At 41.7% G+C, this 22,230-nt stretch overlaps 1 protein-coding gene across 5 annotated transcripts in view; it reads right to left on the bottom strand.

Moving 5' to 3' along the window:
* The window catches only part of IQSEC1 (IQ motif and Sec7 domain 1), a 323,384-nt gene that overhangs the window by 111,799 nt on the left and 189,355 nt on the right, over nt 1-22,230 (bottom strand). The window contains exon 1 of one of the 5 annotated variants that reach the window (XM_021409296.1): nt 19,905-20,058. The exons of the other annotated variants lie outside the window; for them this stretch is intronic. Within the exon in view, the coding sequence (XP_021264971.1) occupies nt 19,905-19,972 (68 nt within the window). The 5' untranslated portion in view covers nt 19,973-20,058. Of the gene's footprint in view, nt 1-19,904; nt 20,059-22,230 lie in introns of those variants that run through there. 5 annotated transcript variants of the gene reach the window in all.

Consider the following 22,230-nt stretch of genomic DNA (forward strand, 5'->3'; position numbering starts at 1 on the left):
GGACCCAGCTCAATGGAACCTCACTACTTATCACAGTGTGAAGCCGTTGCCATTCAATACTAATGCATGCTTAGTTTGTAGTTCAGTGAGAAATCAAGGTTTGGGACCTGCCAAGCATTTTCAAACTGCAGTCGCTCCGCTGAGTAAAAATTAGGTTTGTCCATCTCTACACTGGGATGTTGAATCCAGCACAATAAAGTGCCTTGAACACAATGAACTCGAGGGAAGAGCATCAAGGCTGCAATGACAAAGCTATTCCAAATGCATTTCTTATGGAATGGATACCAAAGGCAGTAATCAGGTAATTGCCTGTAACACAATTGTTTTGCTGTATTTGTTACATTTGTAATTCTCTTGTCTTCTCTCTCTCTCTCTTCAACAGTCACTGGAAAATATTTTTTAAAGAACATTTTGGAGCAAAACACTTAGACCAGCTGCAACTAAACATTCAAATTCAGCACGGTGAGAACAACGAGTATCAAATAACACGGGGAATGCTCTTAAACAGAAGTGTAAGAAAGCGGATTAACGACAGTTACTGTTTCTTGAAAATTGATTAATGGCACCCATCAATTCTATACAGTAAACAATAATCAAAAGTATACTTTGCATAGTTGTAGATGTTTAATACAAAACGAACTAAATTCCACTCCATGAGTCAGTCGGGCTTTCTCTCCCTGCATACACATGCATATACATACATACAGTTATTTCCTCAGTGATTCCTCACAGATCTTCTATTTTCAGAATCATTTTTAAGAGTGGATCTCACACCAGAATTGAATGTCAAAAGTAAGGCGAGCATCTTCTACCTCATTTCAAATTCCCTTCTGGAAGGGAATCACGCTTGACACTTACTTTGCCTCATTAGTTTGCTTGGTAATTCAGCGGGGCTCTCTCTGGTCCTTTATAGAGCCATACTCTTGGGGTAGAGTCCCCATTCCTGTTACCGTGGTTTTCAACCCTCATTTACAGAAATTCCGATTTACATTTGAGAGTACTAAAATGCGCACGTTATTTGCTTGGGCTCTGCTGACAAAACTCTCTGAACTCTTGCCCTCTTTGTCTCCGTATTTGCGTCATTACACAACATTTCACCACGGCATAGGAATTTATGGATTGTGATGTCCCTATGACTCTACTATAATTCTAAGTTGCAGCCAGGTTCTAAGGAATCAGAATTACATCTACCATGAAGGTTTTGTTAATTCTAGTTGCTTACACTGGTGGTCTCCAAAGCGAGGTACACAAGATTATCTTTTGGGGTGCAGGAAGAAAATACTGGAACTTTGGTAGCACACACATACAATTTATAAATAAGTAAATACTGAGGGCGTGCTCAAATATTTTTTGCTGATGGGAGTGTTTGATCAAAAAACTTTGGAGACCGCTGGCTTGGACATAGAAATCTACCATAAGCAATACTAAACTGCAAAAACAAATAATATCTGTTAGAAAGGGAAGTCAAGTCTGTTTCAAAAAAAGTTACACCAATAAATGCCATATCAATTAGTGACAAAGAATAACATAGTTAAGTTCCATACTATTTCATGTTTCCATCATAAAACAGTAGCAGGCTCACATATGTTATCAACTGTCCAAATAATTATTTTCTTTCCAAACATGGATATTGCATTACTTGCTTCTGTTTTCCCCATCCACACAAAATAACTGAGTACTGCACGCTAGAGAGAACGCATTGGCCAACTCTGCTAAGAGCTTTTGGATGCAGTTTATGCAGACGTGCTGCTCTGACAGTTCTTTATCTTCTTGAAATACAGACTAAAAAATATTACTTCATAAGATGTGACAACTTTTCCTAATTTGGCTCCCAAACCACAATGAATACATCAGATTAACTATTTCTGCCCTAATAGACTCATCTACTAACTCTAATTAACACCATTATAATTCTTTCTGGCTCAATATGAGAAATGTTGCCTTTCTGTGTCTGTGATGGCTGTAACCCAGCATCCTTTTGCCTCACTCATGATTCAGAACAGTTTCTTACTTGTATTATACTTCCCCCAGAACCCCGTTCCAGTTTCTGGTGCCATGGGTGCCCCTCGGGCAGCACCAACTTCTGCTTGATCAGACATTGCCGCCGCTGTTTATAACTTAATAACAGCATTCACAGCCCCTACTTTACATTCCTATCCCCAATTTACATTCCTAAACTAGAAATATAGTTTATAAACTATGTGACTGCAGTACCATTCAGATGAGTCACGCCACAGGACTGGTTATCAGACAGGAGCACGGCTTTCATTGCTTTTTGTCAGAGGAAATGAAACGCTCCTCACACCTGACAAGTTTAGGTCAAATGCACAAAGGGTCTACGTTTAAGCTTTAAGCAAGCTTGCAATCCAGAGCAGCAGCTCGCTGCATCAGCCCTCACCGCCGCCGCCCGTACCGAGAGCGGGAGGCAGCGGCCGCTGGCGGCAGCGGGGCCATAGCGCCACCTGCAGGCCGAGCGCCACCCGAGGCGCCGCTGTTGGAAGGCGCTGGTCTGCCGCTCCCCCACAGCTGCGAGCACCGGCGCTGTTCGTAGGAGCACAGCATAGAATCGCTCAGGATGGAAAAGACCTTCAAGATCACCAAGTCCAACCGATCTAAGCATACTACCCTAACAATCCACCGCTAAATCATGTCCCTGAGACGATAGGTCCTTCCACTGTTAGGGGTTACCCTCATGGGTTTTTTGGTTGTTTGATTGCTTTTTGGATGTATGTCCAAAAAGTATACTTTTATTGCAAGTGATCTCTTGATGAATGCATGATAGAGCACTGCAGTTGTAAATATTCCTAATTTTACGTGTATAGGTAGCTCTGAAACTAATGCCTCCTATTTATTTCCAGAAACGACAAGAGCTAGAAGGAGCACAGTAATGCTGTTTGACAGAGCCAATTCTCAACTACAAAAGACTGTTTATCAACACAGTCATCACCATCAGCTCTGCATTTTCACCGGTGATGAACAAAAGCCCGCACACTGTGCTTGTTAACATCTGCACCAGCAGAGGGGACCTACTGTCACTACTACTGATCCACAGCACCCACCCCTCACATCCACGGTTCAGTCTCCATTAAAGCTCAGCAAGTGTCCATGTATGTCAGTGGGTACCACGTGAATGAATTTAGTTCCACCCGTTTGCTTCATACACACTTCCATGTCAGACACCATTCTGTCAGACCATCCTTCTGCTGCCATCTGTCACATGGCAACAAAACATAGTGGAATATTGGTGGGAAGGTTCAACCTCTACTGCAGTAACACCGCTTTTGACATTGACGGCCAATATCATCAATTAGGAAGCATTACTTTTGGAGCAGTCCTCATACTTATCTTCATTGAAATACAGCCTACTTCAAGAACTGAAATTATTTTGTCATTAGATCTTCAAGTTTGAGGCCTCCTGAGTGGAAATGAGCAAGAAACAGAGGGTTTTACACAGCATAATTCCAGTAGCCCAGGACCTGGAGGACTTCCTACTTTCAGTAGAAGTGCTGTCTATTTGAATGATCTGTTGAGCTGTGGCATTTCACACTTCATAGTTGTGCTAAATAAAGGATGTTCTATTCAGATGTGTCAGCGTCTTCCTTCCTTTCACTGCTGACCCCCATCCTAACACTTCCAGCCAGAAGCAAGTCTGACCCAAACCCAGCCCTCCCAAAGCTCCCACACGGGCCTCAGCTTTGAGCCCAGAGCTAATCCAGAAAGCCTTTAAAAGATACTGCTTTGCTTCATGAGTTTAGGCCCAACAAACACTTTTCGCTTCATTACAGCACAAAATTGTAAGGAAAAAAAAACAACAAAAACCCCCACAAAACTCAACCAAGACCACTAGTTGAGAAAGTACCAGAATCCCAAGTTCCCACTGCCAACTTGACTACACGAACATTTTGAAAGCTCACTCACCATGATATGAATCATTTAATAGCCACAGCAAACACTTAAAACATCACATTATTCCATTATTGTTCAACTGGAAACATGATGCTGAAGATTCTACAGCCTCTGGATAAAATTTGTGGAATAAGCATTTTCAGCACACTGCATTCTTACACCATCTGTAGCTGGGGGAGCTAAGGAACTTATGTGCCACTCTGTTGCAGTACCTGACCTTTAAATGTTGCCTTGATAGAATTTCCAAACAATTATTTGACATTCAATATGTGCTTGGAAATACTGAAGGAGAAAGAAGGAATACTCTGAAGAGGAAAACAGATAGAAAAGCTATGGAAGTTCATGCAAGTGCTGGAAAAAAGTGATCACCTCAATGTCTAAGTTCTGTGTATTTACCAGAAGTCTTTTTTAGCTGCTCTATGGGCTGAAAACTAGTCCTATTAAATGGGACAAATGAAAACAAAAGCAAGAAAGAAACTTCTCCTGCAGCGCTATCCCATGGCTCTCCGACATGCAGACCTACAGGCAGCTGACGTAGCCACGTGCAGTACTGGACAGAGGAGCCACCACGTAAGGTTAAATCCTTTGCAACACTACAGGCTGAAGGGCTCATGCCAAGCATCTTTTGTTGTGCAGCAATGATCTTGGTTTAGAGCACTTCATTGTGTAATTTTTAGAAAATAATTGTTCCTTTCTGAATCACAGAACACAAAATAATAGGATGCATGTCCTTTTGCCTTCCTACACTCTTTGTTCTCCTCAGCCCCTTGCAATGTCTTATTATACAGCTAATCATATGCTAAAACTGCTTTTAATTTAGTCTGTGAGGACAGATTGCTGTACGTAGGCCACTGACTGGGAGCGGGGTTTAGCTGATATTGAAATGATGAAGTGGGCCTACCAGCTGCCCGGGCAGCTTGTCAGTCCCCTCTGGTAGCACAAGCAATCAGAAAGTTAACACATGCATGGCTGGGCTTTTGTTTTCACAGCCAAGTTAAAAAAAATAAAACAAAAAACAAAGACCAGGAGGCATCATCTGCAGGACAGGCAGCTGATCAATTTCAGCACGAGAGCCACTTGGAAAGGATATTAACTGAGCACACAGGTCTCCTCACCTGCTAACAGGGCCAATCAGTGTAGCAGCAACTAATTAAGCCATAGGAACATGCAAAACAGATGGAGTTGCCTAGTTTTAAAGAAAGTAAAACAAGGGTGGGTGAGCAACAACAGCAGAAAATGGGAGAACAACAACAACAAAAAACAAGACTTCCAAACCTCCCCATTAGGTGTTCCCTGTAGTCCAGTGAACATCAAAATGCTTCTATGAGAATTTCTATTTATGCTTTATTCCCGTATCAAGTTTTAATACATCCAGGCTTAGATTTTATTTTTTTCCACACTCTTCCCTCAAAGCCAATTTTGAGTAAATAATTTAAGAGCTTGTGAGCTGCAGACTGTATGACTACAGAAGGGCTTGGAAGCCAGCATGGAATTTCTTTGAAACTGCTTGTCAGCTTTCGCATTCTTTTTAAAATCAGACGTGTTAACTATAATTAAAACAGATTAGCAGCACCTATGCTTGTAGCTTTGGCAAGGTGTTTGGCCATGACACAAGTTGCGTTTAGAACCGACACCTGAGCTAGCCCGCATCCACAGAAAGATTGTGGATAGAGCTGAAATCAGATGGGCAGCGTTCACAGATGCGCTACAGAGCTGATCCTACAAAGTACACTGACTTTGTTTATAGTGCATTTGTGCCTGGAAGGAGGAAAGCAGCAGCAGTATTATTTACATGTACAAATGGTACGTCAGACTCAGGTTTACTGCTGAAGAATTAACATATACACAGAAAAAGAGCTCCCTAAAGAGACAATAAATCATCTATTTTTCTGGCCTAATATTTTGCAACCTCAACTTTGGATTGATTATGCCTTCACACATTCTTGTTATGACCTGCTAATGCTTTTACTAAGAAACATCTTCACGCTACAAGCCCAGACGACAGTTTGTAGAGACAGTTCTAGCACAGGATGGCTTCAGTGAGTGACATATTTGCTGCCACGTGTGATACGGTCTGCTCGAAGTTCCAAAGTTAAAGAAACTAAGGAATATTGCACCAAATGAGGTTTGCCTCTTTATTGAAGAGTCTAACTTTGAGGTTTGCTGTGGAGTTCAGCACACAACTTCTTAAGTACTTTATGTGGGAACACACCTCCAACAGTAACTGTATTTTTATCCCTGAGTAACAGAAACACAATAAGAGGACATCAAGTGACAATGACAAAGATCTCCTTTGTAATGATGATTGAAAGGAGCATTTCTCTGGGTCAGCATCACACTGCTGTATAAATTTGATTATAAAGTTATAAATTAACTGATTCTATACATATTTCTAAAGCTTAAAAAGGCGTGGTAAAATCAGCAGAAAAGAGCACAAAACTGGCCAAATGGGTAGAAATTGTTTACTAGAGAGAAGAATCCTGTTAACAAATTGATTCCTCCAGTTTTGGACAAGAGCAGTTTATTTCTAATGGCACTGTTCCAGTCCGGTACAGTGAGAACAGACCAGCTCCCAGACCAGCACATACTGGAAACACACAAATCAACACTGTTTTTTGCATTACCTAGCCTGTTTTACAGTGACACAATCAAAAATAAATCCAAGGGTGGGCACAATATTGCTATACTTGCATACAGCTGACAGTGAAAGCGAGCTCTACAGCCTGACCTGTGCTCCATCAGGGGTAACCATCAAAATTATTTTAAATTTGTAATTGATGGTTCTGTAACAGCACATAGGCTTTAACCATCCACTGAAACAGTAACAGTGAACAACACTCTTACACTTCTCCCCTCCCTACAGACACGTTCGTGTGCCTTCTATTCCAGTCCTTTCTCAGGGCACCTTCAGAAACTCCTTTGACATTAGAAATTGATGGGAATGGAGTGCTGAACAAAATACCTCTGAAGCAATAGAGCATATCCTCTAGGGAAACTTTTCCTCCTACCTAGATAATTCTTAGCAAAAGTCAACATAAAACAGTATAAATATTTGATAGCAGTATAACAAATTGCCTTAATATTGGCAGGGTGAGAGAAAAGAATAAAAAAATCCAGTGGAACCCATCTGGTAGATAGGTCGCATATAGATACTGACCATCTGGGATCTGAACTATATACTTGACCCTCAGCTGGACAGCATTTGTTGCCATAGGTGTTTAATTAGAAGGATCTCTAGCATGGAGAAGAGGAAACACTTGGAAAATATTTGTCAAAAATCAATATGCCTCAGTCTGAGGTTTTTCTAGTGCCTTTCTTCCATTCAAGAACCAAATGTAGTTGTAACTATTTGCATGTTGATTCATTATATTAGGCCTTCTGCAGCTTTTGTTAGGCATTACTTTGTGACACGTAGGTTGAAAAAAAAAAACTCTTAATCACCAACAAATTCCCAAGACACAGTACTGATTCATTCAACAGAAGTAATTACTTTAGCAAATGTTTGAGTATTTTAATGCCAAGGGGAAGATTTCAGGTATTTTTAAGCTTGTTAAAGTTAGCTCGTCTAGTTGATATCCAGAAACTTCTAGCCATTGCAATGTAAAATGGACACAGCACTTAATCAGGAAAATGAGACGTTACTCTGATGAAAAGACTTGAATGTTACTTTTCATTGTTATTAATATATTCAGACCTGACATCACATGGCCCTTGGTTTCCCCCGGAGGCATAGATTTTAAAAATCTAGAGGGAAATGATAATTCCATGCACTGATTTGCTGACATATGAGCTCTTAAATTACCATAGGAAAGAATTCTGAGGTCTGCAAAGATTATTTCATAATCTAAAGTGCATCCTAGCTGTCTGCTTAGGATTTTTAAAAGCTTTTTGAAGGGAAAGTTACGAAGTATGAGCACAGATCAAGGATAGTAATTTTTTAAAGCTCTGTTGCAAAGTCATCTCCCTTTTAATGAACACTAACTACGTGTGCAAAATGTTTCCTTTCCTTCTCTCTCAATAGATTCAGACAGTGAAATCCATCTTTCATGCTTTGCTAGATGTGAAAAACCAGAGACAGATACGGAAAAAACTGAGTCTACCATCACAGGTCTTGTTTTCTTACACTGCCCCATCTGTTTCAGACATATCCATGAATACCCTTGGGGCTTTGACATGTATTTTTTTTCCTGTTTCTTTGATGAAGAGTTAGGTAAATAGCTCCTCTCATTAACGACATCACTAGCCACTGGGATGGAGGAGGCAAGGACCATGTATCTGACATCACCACTTAGAAAATGAAGGACAGAATAGCCCCAGTGAGCTTAATGGTTCTGGGCAGGCACCGATAGATAGCAGGTCATCACCTCTCAGCTAAGTGCCTTGTGGAAGGTTGGACGCGTGTGTGAGGTGAGGAGTGTTAACAGTCCTTTTTTATTCTTTAAAAGTATAAGAAAGCCATGCAAAGATTTATTCTCTGCTCCTGAACTTGCATCTTTCAACAAGTGTATGATTTTTTTTTTGGATATCTTTATACAAACAGCTCTTTCCATCTTTGCTTTGAAATGACACATATGGAATATACGCTTTAAGGAAACCAACTCCCAGTTTCTTTAAAAATTTCATTGTTTCACTATATTGGAGTAAACAGGCCTGCCAGTGTGGTTATGCTTTTGTTTGCAGAACATTTCCTCCAGAAGGAACAATGGCATAAGAAGCACTGATCACGCTAACCCATTAGCCCTGACCTGTTTTTTGCTGCCTATTTTTGTCAGAGATTCTTTTCCTTATATATCACCACACAGCATAACAAATTGCTGTACCCCCAAACCCAAAGTGTCAGAACAATCAGATGAGATGAAGCAGACTAGAACAGCACTGGCACAGGAAGTACGTACAAACTATAATTCATACCCCTTCCAGCATAATTTCTCACTATTCATTCCCATCTAAGAAACTCCAAGGCTATGCCTGCCCTTGCAACACCAACATTAAGAGGAACAATCTCACAAGATGCAAATATGAACAGTTGTACAAGCCTCCATAACCCCGGTAACAAATCTGCTCAAGTACTCAGAAGAAGCAGGTGGAATAACCAGTAAAATGAAATGAAAGAGGATAAATGTCTTGGGACAAGATTTTCAAGAGGTTGACTTTGAAGTATGGGTTCTTTTCCATGTGTTTATTTTTAAAGAATTAATACTGGTCACTTGGAAAGAATTCAGGTATTTATCTCAATCTCACTGGCCCCATTCCTATGCAAGTGTTTGTTAAAGTAACTTGAAAATATACAGACCAAGTAAAATTCTATCATCAAGCGTTTGAATACATGTCCAGAAAAATCACAGTAGAGTAAGTACTCTGCAGGGCAGAAATCTCAAGTATTCCTATCTGCATTAAAGTGCTTATATTTCAGAGCTATACGCCTATCTATAAAATTCAAATTTAGCTCTCCCAAACTGGTTAAAAAGTATGGTTTTCACAATCACAGAATCATAGGGGTTGGATGAATCTCTGCAGATCCCCCAGTCCAACCTCTCTACTAAAGCACATTCCCTGAAATAGGTTACACAGGAAAGTGCTCAGGCAGGTTTTGAGTATCTCCACAGAAGACTCCACAACTTCTCTGGGCAGCTTGTTCCACTGCTCTGTAACCCTCAAAGTAAAGACGTTTTTCCTCACAGAATCACAGAAGGGCTTGGGTTGGAAGGGACCTGAAAGATCATCAAGCTCCAACCCCCATGCTGCAGGCAGGGCCGCCAACCGTCACATCTAATACCAGACCAGGCTGCCCAGGGCCCCATCCAACCTGGCCCTGAACACCTCCAGGAATGGGGCATCCACAGCCTCTCTGGGCAGCCTATTCCAGCACCTCACCATTCTCTTGGTAAAGAACTTCTCCCTGATATCCAACTTAAATCTTCCCTCCTTCAACTTAAAACCATTTTCCCTTGTCCTGCCACTATCTACCCTTGTAAAGAGTTGACTCCCCTCCTTTTTGTAGGTTCCCTTTAGGTACTGGAAGGCTGCAATGAGGTCACCCCACAGCCTTCTCTTCTCCAGGCTGAACAAGCCCAGCCTGTCTTCATAGGGGAAGTGCTCCAGTGCTCTGATCATCTTTGTGGCCCTCCTCTGGACCCTCTCTAATAGCTCCCTCTCTTTCTTGTACTGGGGGCCCCAGACCTGGTCACAGTACTCCAGATGGGGCCTCATGAGGACAGAGTAGAGAGGGACAATCACCTCCCTCTCCCTGCTGGCCACCCCTCTTCTGATGGAACCCAGGATACCACTTGCTTTCCGAGCTGCAAGAGCACACTGCTGGCTCACGTTCAGTTTTTCATACACCAGGACCCCCAGGTCCTTCTCTGCAGGGCTACTCTCAATGTTTGTTCCTCCCAGTCTGCATATATGCCTGGGACTCCTCCCATGAATTTGCTCGCATAGAACTTCCTATGTTCCAGCTTGTGCCTGTTGCCCCTTGCTCTGTTGCTGGGCACCACTGAAAAGAGCCTGGCCACTGACTGCCACCCTTTAGATATTTATAAGCATTGATAAGATCTCCTCTCAGCCTTCTGTTCTCCAGGATGAACAGCCCCAGGTCTCTCAGTCTTTCCTAAGGGAGATGCTCCAGGCCCCTCATCATCATTGTTGCCCTCCACCGGACTCTCTCAAGATGTTCCCTGTCTTTCTTGAACTGAGGAGCCCAGAACTGGACACAGTACTTTGGATGTAGCCTCACCAGGGCAGAGTAGAGGGGCAAGATCACCTCCCTCAGCCTGCTGGCCAAGCTCTTTTTAATGCACTCCAGGATACCATTGGTCTTCTTGGTCTCAGGGGCACACTGCTGGCTCACAGTGAAGCTGTTTTCCTCCAGGACACCCGGGTCCTTCTCTGAAGAGCTCCTTTCCAGCAGATCAGCCCCCAGACTGTACTGATGCATGCATTCCTCCCCAGGTGTAGGACTCTGCACTTGCTCTTGTTTTAACCTCATCAGGTTCTCCCTTGCCCAGCTCTCAGCCAGTCCAGGTCTCACTGAATGGCAGCACAGCCTTCTGGTGTGTCAGCAACTCCTCCCAGCTTGGTATTGTCAGCAAACTTCCTGAGGGTGCATTCTATCCCTTCATCCAGGTCACTGATAAAGATACTGAACAAGATCGGATGCAGTACCAACCCCTTGGGAACACTGCTAGTGCCTAGTTCACACCCACTTTCAAGTATCAGAAGGTAATTTCAGATGGATAATAAGCTATTCAAAAGACCAATCTGTCTCTATTTCACTGATGTGAAAATTACATTAACTATACAAAGTATAGTTAATTCTTCCCAATATTAGCATGAAAGGGAATTAGACCATACAAACATCTGCTCATACAAATATATCAACTTATGCAGTACTTGAAGCTAGCAGTATACATGTCTGCAGGAATTCTGTGGACATCCAACAACTCTAAGTAAATTGCAAGTGGGCTTTGAATTTAAGCTGAATGCCTTCAAACAAAAATACGCATTTTAACTTAGTTACTGCTAATTTGGTTCTCAAACTTTTGTTATATCAACTTCAATTACCTTAGGACATTAAAAAAAAGGAATAATAACATTGAAGATGCTTTTCTGTTATAGCCTTTTATAACTGTATTTGTCAAAAATAGCTATTATTTCTATTTAGCTGTTCCAAAAGAAAACAAGACTCACTCCTGAATGAGAAAATCTAAGGCAAAAGTAGAAACTTGCCTTTTATCTTCCAGGAGCTGTCAGAAGCTCAGCATCTCCTTCCCCAGCTTTCTCTGACGCTGCCCAGCTGCTCTCCTTCAGGAGCCATAGCTTCAGGACTGCAGCAGCTGAGGTCTGGGTGCACATCCCAACTGGGCTACCAAGAAGTGGTCAATAAACACCTTTTTGCTGAGGAAGGACTGACCACAGTCACGCATCTTCCCTGCCAGCTACTAAGAGAGGAGAAGTAGCCAAAGAATCATTTAAAAGTCAGGAGGTGGAAAAAGCTTTCGGAAAACATGAGCCAAAGACATGATCCTCCAAAGCCTGTGGGTAACAGAAGTTTACAGTGTGCCAAAGGGCTGAGACTCATGGCTGAGACTGCAACCCAACTGTCGTTCTAATAGAAAAATGTGTTATCCATAAGTCTATATATTGTGAAGGCTTCTTAGCATCAAAAAGGTCACATTTCCCTTTGCATCAGCCTGCACCGGGCTTCGCCATCTGCCTTTTTGACACAGCTATTTATAATGCACTCAGATTTTTGGAAATATCTGTTGTTCTAATACAAAAAACATGCAGGCTGCAGGTGAAATTGGACCATCAGACTCCTGTGAAAGGTCACAGTGAAACACTTACCCAGGAAGTGACAGCATATGCAGCTAATGCTAACTGTGTAGCAGAGCCCAGACAGAGGAGCAGCTTCTCAATTAGGTTAGCTGCCATTCCTCCTCTGCTTTAAGTGCAATACTCCACCAATTGACAGATGACACAGAGCAGCTATTATAGGTATTCCATGCCCACAGAAGCTCATTCCACAGTAATTCAGCTGCATGAAGAGTTCAGATGCTTTGATCAAGCATCTCCTCTGAAAAATCTCATTTCTTGATACCTGAATAATGCAAAGTTATTTTCAAGAAAGCAAATGGTGACCAATCCATGGCTGTGAACACAGCCTACTCCATGAGATTATATGGTAAAAAGATAGTGTCCAAGAAGACATTAATATTAGAAAAACAATTTACATGAAAAGAGATAACTTTGGGGACTGCTGAACCAGAATGCTTCCCATCAAGGCGACAACTTCTGCTGTGTAATTTACAGTCGCAGTGCTGGGCCCTGCACAAATCAGGCCCCACTACACCTTGAAAGCGGCCCCCTGATGGTATGAGAGAATACTCTCCATTGCTCTGCTACCACAAACGAATAAGAACTCATTAAATGCAAAATGCCTTGCATGTTGCGGAGAGTTTTCCAGAATCAGCACAGGTCTGACCAACTCAAGAGCATATTTAATTTTTAACCCATCAGCTTGCAGCATGCAGGTTTGAACCCCAGGATGCTCTCATCATGGAAACGCTCTGTGAGCGTAGCAGGCTCTGGAGTCGTGCCTTGCCTACCCCAAGTTTTGCTTATGTTTCATTAGCTACTCAGATCTGATCTTCTGAAGTAAGCAGGGAGGTAATCAGCTTTGATTTTCTTGTATTTGTCAGCAACTGCAGCTGACAAGAGACCCTCCTTTCTTAAAGAAACAGTGCTGCCGTCCCCCCACCAGCTGTGGGTGCAGGGAAAAACCAAAAACCGATCTGTTAACACTTCAAATACTTCAGTCACTTACTAACCATCAGGCAGCTAATTATACGAATGAACTGTCTCCTTGCTAAGAGATGACTGAATGTGGGACACTGCTCACTGCATAAATTCATGCTGTTTTTATAATTGTCAAAGAAAATGATTAATAAGCAGATACTGCATGAATTAGAAGAGATGTTCAAAAGACCTATCAAGAATGAGAAATTACATGTGTGTATTAAAATAAATATATATTAGAAAAGGAATAAAAACTTTACTAGCTTTTTTAAGCAGAATTTTTTTCCATTAAAATCGCTTTTTTCATTAAATTCACTATAAATCCACAATCAATTTATAGTCCCACAGATGTTACTCACATGATTCATAAGCATTAAATTGAGCTGTACTCACCAATTACTAACAAGTCATCTGACTCCTTCTGGAAAATGCAAAATCTCGTTAACACCAGATTAGCTCAGAGCTTTATTTTCTCTCTACCTAATTTGCTTTACAATTCAGCAGAAAATGATCCTCTTCAAATTTAAGAGTGGATAAAGCTTCCATATAGTTTGTTTCCTCTTTCCACGATCAAGGCAAAAAGACACAAGCTGAAAAGCTGCTTCAGAAGTTCTTAAATTATGATTTTAAAAAATCTACCCACAAATCAAACAATTGGGTAATTTGTAACCAGAACCAAAAGCAGTATTCTTTCAAAACAAACCCTGAAAGACAATTTTTAGGTGGGTCTGAGAAGACATCTTCCTGTTAGCAGGGGAAGCGTTATCAGCATCAAGCAGGAATTCTGCTCTAAGAGTTTCCATGTACATTTTTACCACATGCATCATCTACTGCAAGCATTAAAATGCAAAAATTACCTTAAGTATCACTGAACCCCTCATGCCTAGAGGAGTGATGTTACCAGTTCAGTAACCCATGGTTCTGCATCAACACGCTCCTCTCGGAGCTCCGTGTAAATAAATAATAAAGCAGTCTGTAAACTTCTCTGCAGACCGCCTTGGATTAGGTTTCTGACTTCTGGGGTTTCAGTGCTTATCATTATTCCGTGTCACAAAAAGACAGAGCTTCAGCAGAGTTTCAGCCTGGGCCAGCCTTCAGACCTCACGCTGCTCCATCACCCACTCTTGGCAATTACTCGACCCTTTTTCTAAAACCCAGAACACAGTTTTCAAGTTGTTAAGAACCTTAACTCTTTGTACAGGAAAGCACACAAGCAGCACTAGTGCAAGACTGACAGATGTTATATACTTCCATATACTTATACACTCTAACCTGTAATTTTTTTTTAATGTGAAAGTGGGCATAATTACATACAGATAATGCAGCTTCTGCAGCAGTTCTGTAACACTCAATGTCCATCAGGGATTACCTGGAAATCACCTCCTAACAGCCCCCGCTTAGATGTTTTCAGCTTTTAGCAGTAGCACTGCAGATGGTGCACAGAGAGCACGTGGAAACATTAAATAGCAGCATTTAAATAAGAGCTCACAGCAAAAAGCAAATGGAACCGATGAAGGCCTGGTCTTGCACCAACAGATCTGTGACCTGTTAAAGCTCACTGTGCCTTTCCTGAACTTGTCACAGCCACTAATTTTAAATTATTTCAAGCTGAGTGTTAGTAATCTGTGTAAACAGACACATCCCAGTTGAAAAGAAGCAACATTTAAATAGAATTAAAATTTATCAATCCCAAACAAAGCCAAAGCTATGTGTAGTTCAGCCCCTGAGCAAGTCTGCTTTAGGCAGAGCAAGTGGGCTCAGGTGTATTACTGTAATCATTTCCTCTCCAGATTACTACACATAGACCACAGCAATAGGAGATGTATGGTATACTTAACCAAACAATATATTTTATTATGCCAAAAGCACAAGGACACATTGACACACTCCTAACACTGGATTCTAAAGATACCAACTTCATCCCAACTTCACAATGATTTGTTACACTGGCATCAAGAGCTTATTACAAATTCATTAAGTGCAGCATAGCTGTTGGCACTGTCATTCTGAAGAGATCTTTTAACCCAAAGGAAGGTTTGCACTTGGATAATTACAGTTGTACTGTATTAAAATAGAAGACTAATGGCTATGAGAGACATGCACTATGTGAAGATTAAAGCATCCAGACTGCTAATGATGATAAGCATTCAGTTTTGTCTTGTAGCTTCTCAAATGCAGTATTTTTGCAGATTTCAAGATGACAAAAACCACGCAGCACTGAATATAAAAATCAATACATCCTGAAGACATAGGAGTCAACATGGAAGGCTTCAGAATTCATTATATCCTTTTTTAGTCTTACAAATGAATATCAGTAATCCTTGTCAGTGCTTAAGCCGTATGTCTAGAGGAAAATCGCTTTGTTAACATCTGACCCATACAAAAGGGGCCAACACTATTGCTTACTGCTATAATAAATCAACACATCCTCCTTCTCCGAGAAGTTTTACAGATATTAACCCTGTAGCTGCCAGAAGGAACATCTGAGGTGGGTACTGCCATTTCCATTTCAGAAGGAAAACCAAATGCATAAATGAAAGATCTGGTTATGCACCCCATTATCATTGGTTACAGAGGGCCATAACAAGAGGAAGGTGCCTTTTGCTGATATTTGCCAACGAACTTCAGAACGGACCATCCCCAGCCTTGTCTCTTAGCTCTGCCCTTTCGCCCATCCCATCTCCCATGGCGGGGGTGGTTGTGCTGAGGCTGTGTGAGCACTGCGGCCCCTGGCTCTCCCATCACAGCTCTTGCCCAACGCTAGCACAAGCTTTTTTTGTGCCCTGGTGCTGAACCTGGCCACTGTCTGGGTGGAAACAAGACCTTTCTTGCCAGCTGACCTTCCTGCACAGCTGTACAATGCTGGTGCCAGCATCGTGTGTGGACATCGTGGAGGCAGGAGCAAGGAGCTTCAATGCAGGGGCAATACCACCACTGAACCTGAGCTGTACAATAATATTCCTTACATTATTCCTTTACATTGAGCTCCATTTAATGCATTATTGTTTAGAGCAGCTTAAGCTCTCACAATGTAGATACTCAGAAACATTATGAATAAGCCCTTGCTATGAGACGCACCGAACTGCCTTTATGCACTCGCTTCCCAGCAGCCTCTCCCCTGCACAGCTGCTCATGAGGCCCAAAATGCAATTAAAGCTCAAGCGAGACCCCTTCACTTGTCACGGTGCTGTTTTTTCTTGGTGAAAAAGCAGCACTGTTCTGTCAGTCTTCAGAAAAAACAAAGCAGATGACTAAAAATAAAGTGTGACTGAACCAAGATGGAAAATGTTTGTAGCAGAAGGAAAATAAGTGAAGGAACTCCATGACAACTCATACTGAAGACTAATTCTTACTTTTTTCCAGATGTGTAGAGCACTGAGAAGTAACTATTGACTACTTTCCTCTGTTACTTGCAAATGGAACTTTAAGATGCAAGCTGAAAACTATGCATTACATTATTATAAACCCTTTAATTTATTCTCTGTGGGCTGTGGATCTGCTGATTCAGATGGCTCCAGTCTGCTCTGCTAACCACTAACCCATCCCGAGGGCTGACTGGCATGTGGCACAGTACCGAGAGCACAAGTAACTCCCATGCAGCTCATCTGCTCCCAGGCTTTGTGTAACGCGTTCCTCTGCTTTCAGACTGACGTGACCCTATAAATACAAGAGCTAACCCAAATATGTTGACAAACAATTTTACACCTAAATATTTGCCAATCCCCCATCGATGACTTATTACTAAAATGCAATGTTACAAGAAGTAACTGCCTATTGATTCTTTAACTCCAGTGCTGCTTTTGTGCTTTGCCAACTCTGACTTTGGGAGAGTTTTCCACCTGCAAATATCCTAACAAGCAGACATCGACCAGAAGAATGAAGTGTTTTTTAGAGCAATATGGCCTCAAAATGACATTCAGCACTGGTAAGGGCACTGTTTGCTCTCTGTACACTAAGACAGGAAAGGGTTCAGTAAGAAAAGTAACTGGGCAGAGGCTGCAGTGACAGCACAGCCGGCAGCGCTGCCTGGGCCCCACTCAGCAAAGTGTCTGTGACAAACACCACTGCTCCCTTCTTCAGAGATATCAGTGACAACTTACAGCACTTCTGGGCAGGAGATCTGAACACCTGGCAGCGAACGCTGCAGCCCAGAAGAGTTACAGACATCACAGTGTGCCACTAGACCCTGCAGGGAGGCTGGGCCTGGCTGATGGAAGAGGACTGTGAGCCCACATCCCATGAGGTGGGAACACGGGGCAGATGGGGCAGGAACAGGAACTCTCCCTCCCAACTCCTGGGGACACCGGTGGCAGGCAGCCCTGTCCTGTGGCTCGGGGTCTGTCCCTGCGCTGGTGTTGATGTGCCTCCTTGACCACGCAGTGGGACACGGCCTGACAAAAACAGAGACCAAGCTCTTTAACAGGACAGAAGTTTCCTGTTACATGGCACAAGCTCAGCTCTGTTATGTTGATAAAGAAATTCCATCATCTTTACTATTTTTCTAGTTTTGCTGTAGGAGCAGGCAAACACTCCATGGAAACAGACAAGCAAAAGTCATGGTAAACTTAGGCACGCATACACGGACATGGATGATCTCTCCCCCTGAGGCACACAGCCTAATTAGGACAGACAACAAAGAGTCAATTTTGTAAGCAGTTGGATTCCAATGAAAATAAGACCAACCCTGAAGCCCAGCAATAATAATTTTCTTTTTGGAGTGGGACTGTTCACCGAGGCACAAACCCCTCATTCAGGCTCGGCGCATTCGTTAGGAGCTGTAGCACAACCGGCCCAGTGTAGCGCGGGCCGTGCGGGGCTGTGTGCTGCGGTGGCACGGCGGGTGTGCAGGAATGCCTTCAGCAGGGCGGCTCGCGCTGAGGAAACAAACAAGCTCACTGACTACATAGGACATATTGAAACTGACTGAAATCTCCAGCAGGGGCTGTGTGGGTTGCACAGTTTTCCAGAAATGGGAGGAGGCAGGAGAAAGACTGGTATAGCCTCATACTTGGTGGATAGAGACATGAGCAAGAATGGTTGGTGACAACTCCTAGAACGCAGGGAGAGGTTCAGGATTCCTGAAGGACAACAGAAAAGCAAATTAAGGTGGTAGAGATCTTTTTCCACAAAGGAAACATTTTCTTTATGCTCTGAAGCTCATTGATTTTGCTTACAATGAAATTATCGTGTATTAGAACAGCTAAAAACTAATTGAAAATACTCATTGCACTACAACAAAGAGGAACTTCATTTTGCATTATGCTAGCTGTGGGAGCCAGCAAGTAGCTCTAGAAATAAGCAACTGCTGTGAGCAATTAAGCTAATGTTGAACCTACATGCTCTGAACCGTGGTAAGTTCGCTGATAAAAGAAGTGGCTCTTTACAGGTGAACACAACTTGCACATTAAAGATTAGAAAAACAGCCACACCCAGAGGGCTGTAGGAACCTTTAAAGCTCACTCTTACTAGGAACATGCACTTTGATCACTTGAGTTTTGCACTGGACTTTTCCCTGAGGTCTCCAGCAGTACCGAGGTCAGGATAATATCTGTGCTATAAAGACTGCTCCACTCTATTTAAGCACCAATTCAGTTTGTTTCAGGCTTTCCCTCTGTTTCTGGTTCTAAAACCAGATCATAAACGACTTTTATGTTAACTGAATCCTCTCTCAGGGATTATTTCCTATTTCTGTTGTATTGATTCACTCTGCTGAGAACGAGGAGACATTTTAGTGTTATTTCAGCATCCTGATGATAAAAGCTCTCTACAGTCTCATTCTGGTTGTCATGAACATCCATGCAGGAATTCAGGCTCACTGAACTCTTTCCTCAGCACAAAATAATTATGCAGTGTGAAAAGCAGTAATTATTCAGATTACGTGATTTCTCAAGGGAAGCTCGCGTGACAAAATCATATTATGTGGTTATATGGTTTGAATGGTACAAAACTATAGCACTCTATTTCTAAATATATCAGACTGCTGTGAGAACGCACAATCACCAAGCGTCTCGCTTAATAGCTCCATTCCTGGAATAAACTCTACTGGAATCTACAGCAACTGCGCTTGGCAGGGAGCACGCAGCTTGTCAAACGCCAGCGCTCCAGGAATGTGCCCGGTGATGCACGGCAGCCCAGCCTGTCATCTCCTCCGTGTCGGCTGCGCTTTCACACGAGGCACGCAGGTAGGATTCTAGCATTACGCTAGCTTAGAGACATTTGGAACTCGAGAGACTTTTCTGCCATAAAAGCTTCCACCTTTCCTCCCCACTTCTCATTTGTCTGAAGCAAACAATGCTGGTGGTGTGCTAAACACACACCCTGCATCTCCAGATTTGGGAGACACAACGAATAAAAGATAGTGATAGGCAAATATTCATTAAATTAAGGTCTTGGTGTTTTTCTCTTTTTATATTCCAGCTTCTGTCTGCTTGCAAATGAGTCAGAAGTATTCCCAAAAGTGAAACCACGAGAACTCCACTTTCCTTGAAATTACTTGGAAAAAAAAAAAACAAAAAAAACCCTGCTTTTTTCCTTTCAGAACTTTACTATAAGGACAAACAAAAGCCACCCTAACAATCATCTCAGACTATGCAGAGTTAACTGCACAGGGCAAATCATACAAGCCAGGGAGAGACCATCTTCAACACATGCAGCTCTCAGAAACTTACCACAAAGTAAAGTTTTAAATATTCCTACTGTACCTGATTGTCCTGACAGAAATGCAGTATTTCCACATCAGATTCCACATGGCACTGCCATCTCCCTTCATGACCTTCTCTGAAGTGTTTGCAAAGTTAAAAGGACTCCAAGTAACGTAAGAAAGAAGTAAGTTTAGCAGCACACGACAAAGTTAGTCCAAGGTTCACGCAGCAGCCAAGCTCTGATTCACGAATTCCAAGTGATTCCTCTGACTTCCACTCAGATGAACTCAGAGCGAAGCCAGCTTTCCTCATCTGAAGTCTCGAGTTACTCCTTTCTTCATGATTTACAAGACTCGTTGTTTACATTATTTGAAAGCCAGAGATGATTATTAGATTCAGAAAGCTACATATAATATTGCTCCAAGTTGTCAAGAAAGCATAATCTACCTATGCAACACCTACACAAAGTTGTTTTAAATTATGCCACTTGAAAAAAGAAAAAACAAAAACGAAACCAGTCTGGTACCAGGGCCTTAGCAAGTCACCTACTGGAGCTGTAAAGGCACAGCAAACACACACTGCATCATACGGCTGAGGCTGAATAAATTCCCAACTGTTTGCAAAATTTCTTGTGTGTACTGTAATAAACTTTGGAGCGCCAAAAGAAGTAATGAGTCATTTTCCAAAGCTGTGTTTAACAGTTATGATTTTCAGTGGTGAATGTCAGTTCTGACATTCATGACCTAGCCTACAAATTACATCAAAAATAAAATGCTAAAAGCTGATTAAAAACCCCCAAACTCATTCACCATGTACAGAGCATTGTCTTACTGCACTGAAACCTCATACATAGGTACGTGGTAATTGGATTTTGTCTTTGTGACGGTATACAGTCCTCAAAAAGATCCTAAATCCCATACTTGACACAGCACACTATTTCTCAGTGATGACAGGGATTTATGAGGAATATTAAATATCCATCTTAAATAAAAAGTACCAGCACAAATAATTTTGCCCTTGGTTTTGGGGGTATTAAGTTGAAGTGCACTTCATTTATCACCAATGCTTTAAACAGAATTTAAGCCTCAACAAACACATATGGAATCACCCTTATAGAATACTCTTTATTATGTTTGTTATGACCATTACTGTCATTTCTTAACTGAAGGATGAGTCCTTGAAATTCTGCCCTGGTTTCTTCAAGACCACCCAGACAGTTAGTGTTGTTGCTATGACATTAAAACTTCCTCAGCCTTAGCTCAGCCCACGAGACCGCGTTTTTCTCAGAGGTCAATAGCACAGTTACCAGGGGTTCTTCTGGATCAAAGACATTAAATGCCTGTTAATATTATAAAACTTAATTAGGCAAGAAACTAAGTTCATACTACTTCTTGATAGAACCGGATGCTTTTGTAATTAAATGCCTGTTTTCTGTTGCACAACTCCATTCTGTATATGACTATTTTATCTGGGATCTCATGGCGAGTACCACCAGGCTGAAATAGGCTTCTGTTTCAGCAATTTTCTGACAATTCCAGGAATAAGTTACTGACAGCTCATAAAAAAGTTCCACAGCATGTTGCACATTTTACATCAGTAGACTTAATAGAGAAAAAAAATTACATTAAAAAACTTAAAGATCTGTTCTCAACATAATCAGTGAGATACACTTAAATGATAGAAAAAAGCTATGCAAGTTCTGGCAGACCAGCTGAACCCATTCACTGTAACTTGCAAATATGAGAGAAAAAAGTGTAAGAAAAGATGAAGTATTTCTTACTTTTGTATGATGCACTCTTGGAATCCTTGGTTCAGTATAAACGAGCCCACTATATCTGAAGTATTAAACTAACAGTAGTTTAGTTTCAGGGTAGCATAAGAGTATCACACATGCTAGTTGTGTCAACCATACCTGCTTAAGCATTTGAGACATCAGAGTAATTGGTGTTCTTGTACTATGTACTCATTGATTCATATTCAACTGAAATATTTTGACATTATCAGCATCCACAGAAATATGATTTAATTTGTCTCTAAGAAATAAAGGCAAATGTCACACTGAGATCTACAAGAGCTCTTAAAATGCAAGAGTATTAATTACCTGCTTCATTCAAATTTCTGGCATTTATGCACATCCAGTGACCAAATGAATTAAAGTGACACGACAGCATCATCAGACGAAGCTGAGATGCAGCTGATTTTTTGCTTTCTTTGTTCTTTTAAATCATTGCTGCAGCTTGATAGCATAGATAGTTCCACAGAACAGCAAACAGTGTTTCAGCTGAGTTTGTTCACTAACTCCCAGCGCGACCCAGGCAAATCAAGCTAGTCCTCCTCCAAGCAAGCATTTACTCTGCAGGGAATAGGAAGCTCAAATTTGGAATAA

The sequence above is a fragment of the Numida meleagris genome, chromosome 11 (genome assembly GCF_002078875.1).
Source record: "Numida meleagris isolate 19003 breed g44 Domestic line chromosome 11, NumMel1.0, whole genome shotgun sequence".
Lineage (NCBI taxonomy): Eukaryota > Metazoa > Chordata > Aves > Galliformes > Numididae > Numida > Numida meleagris.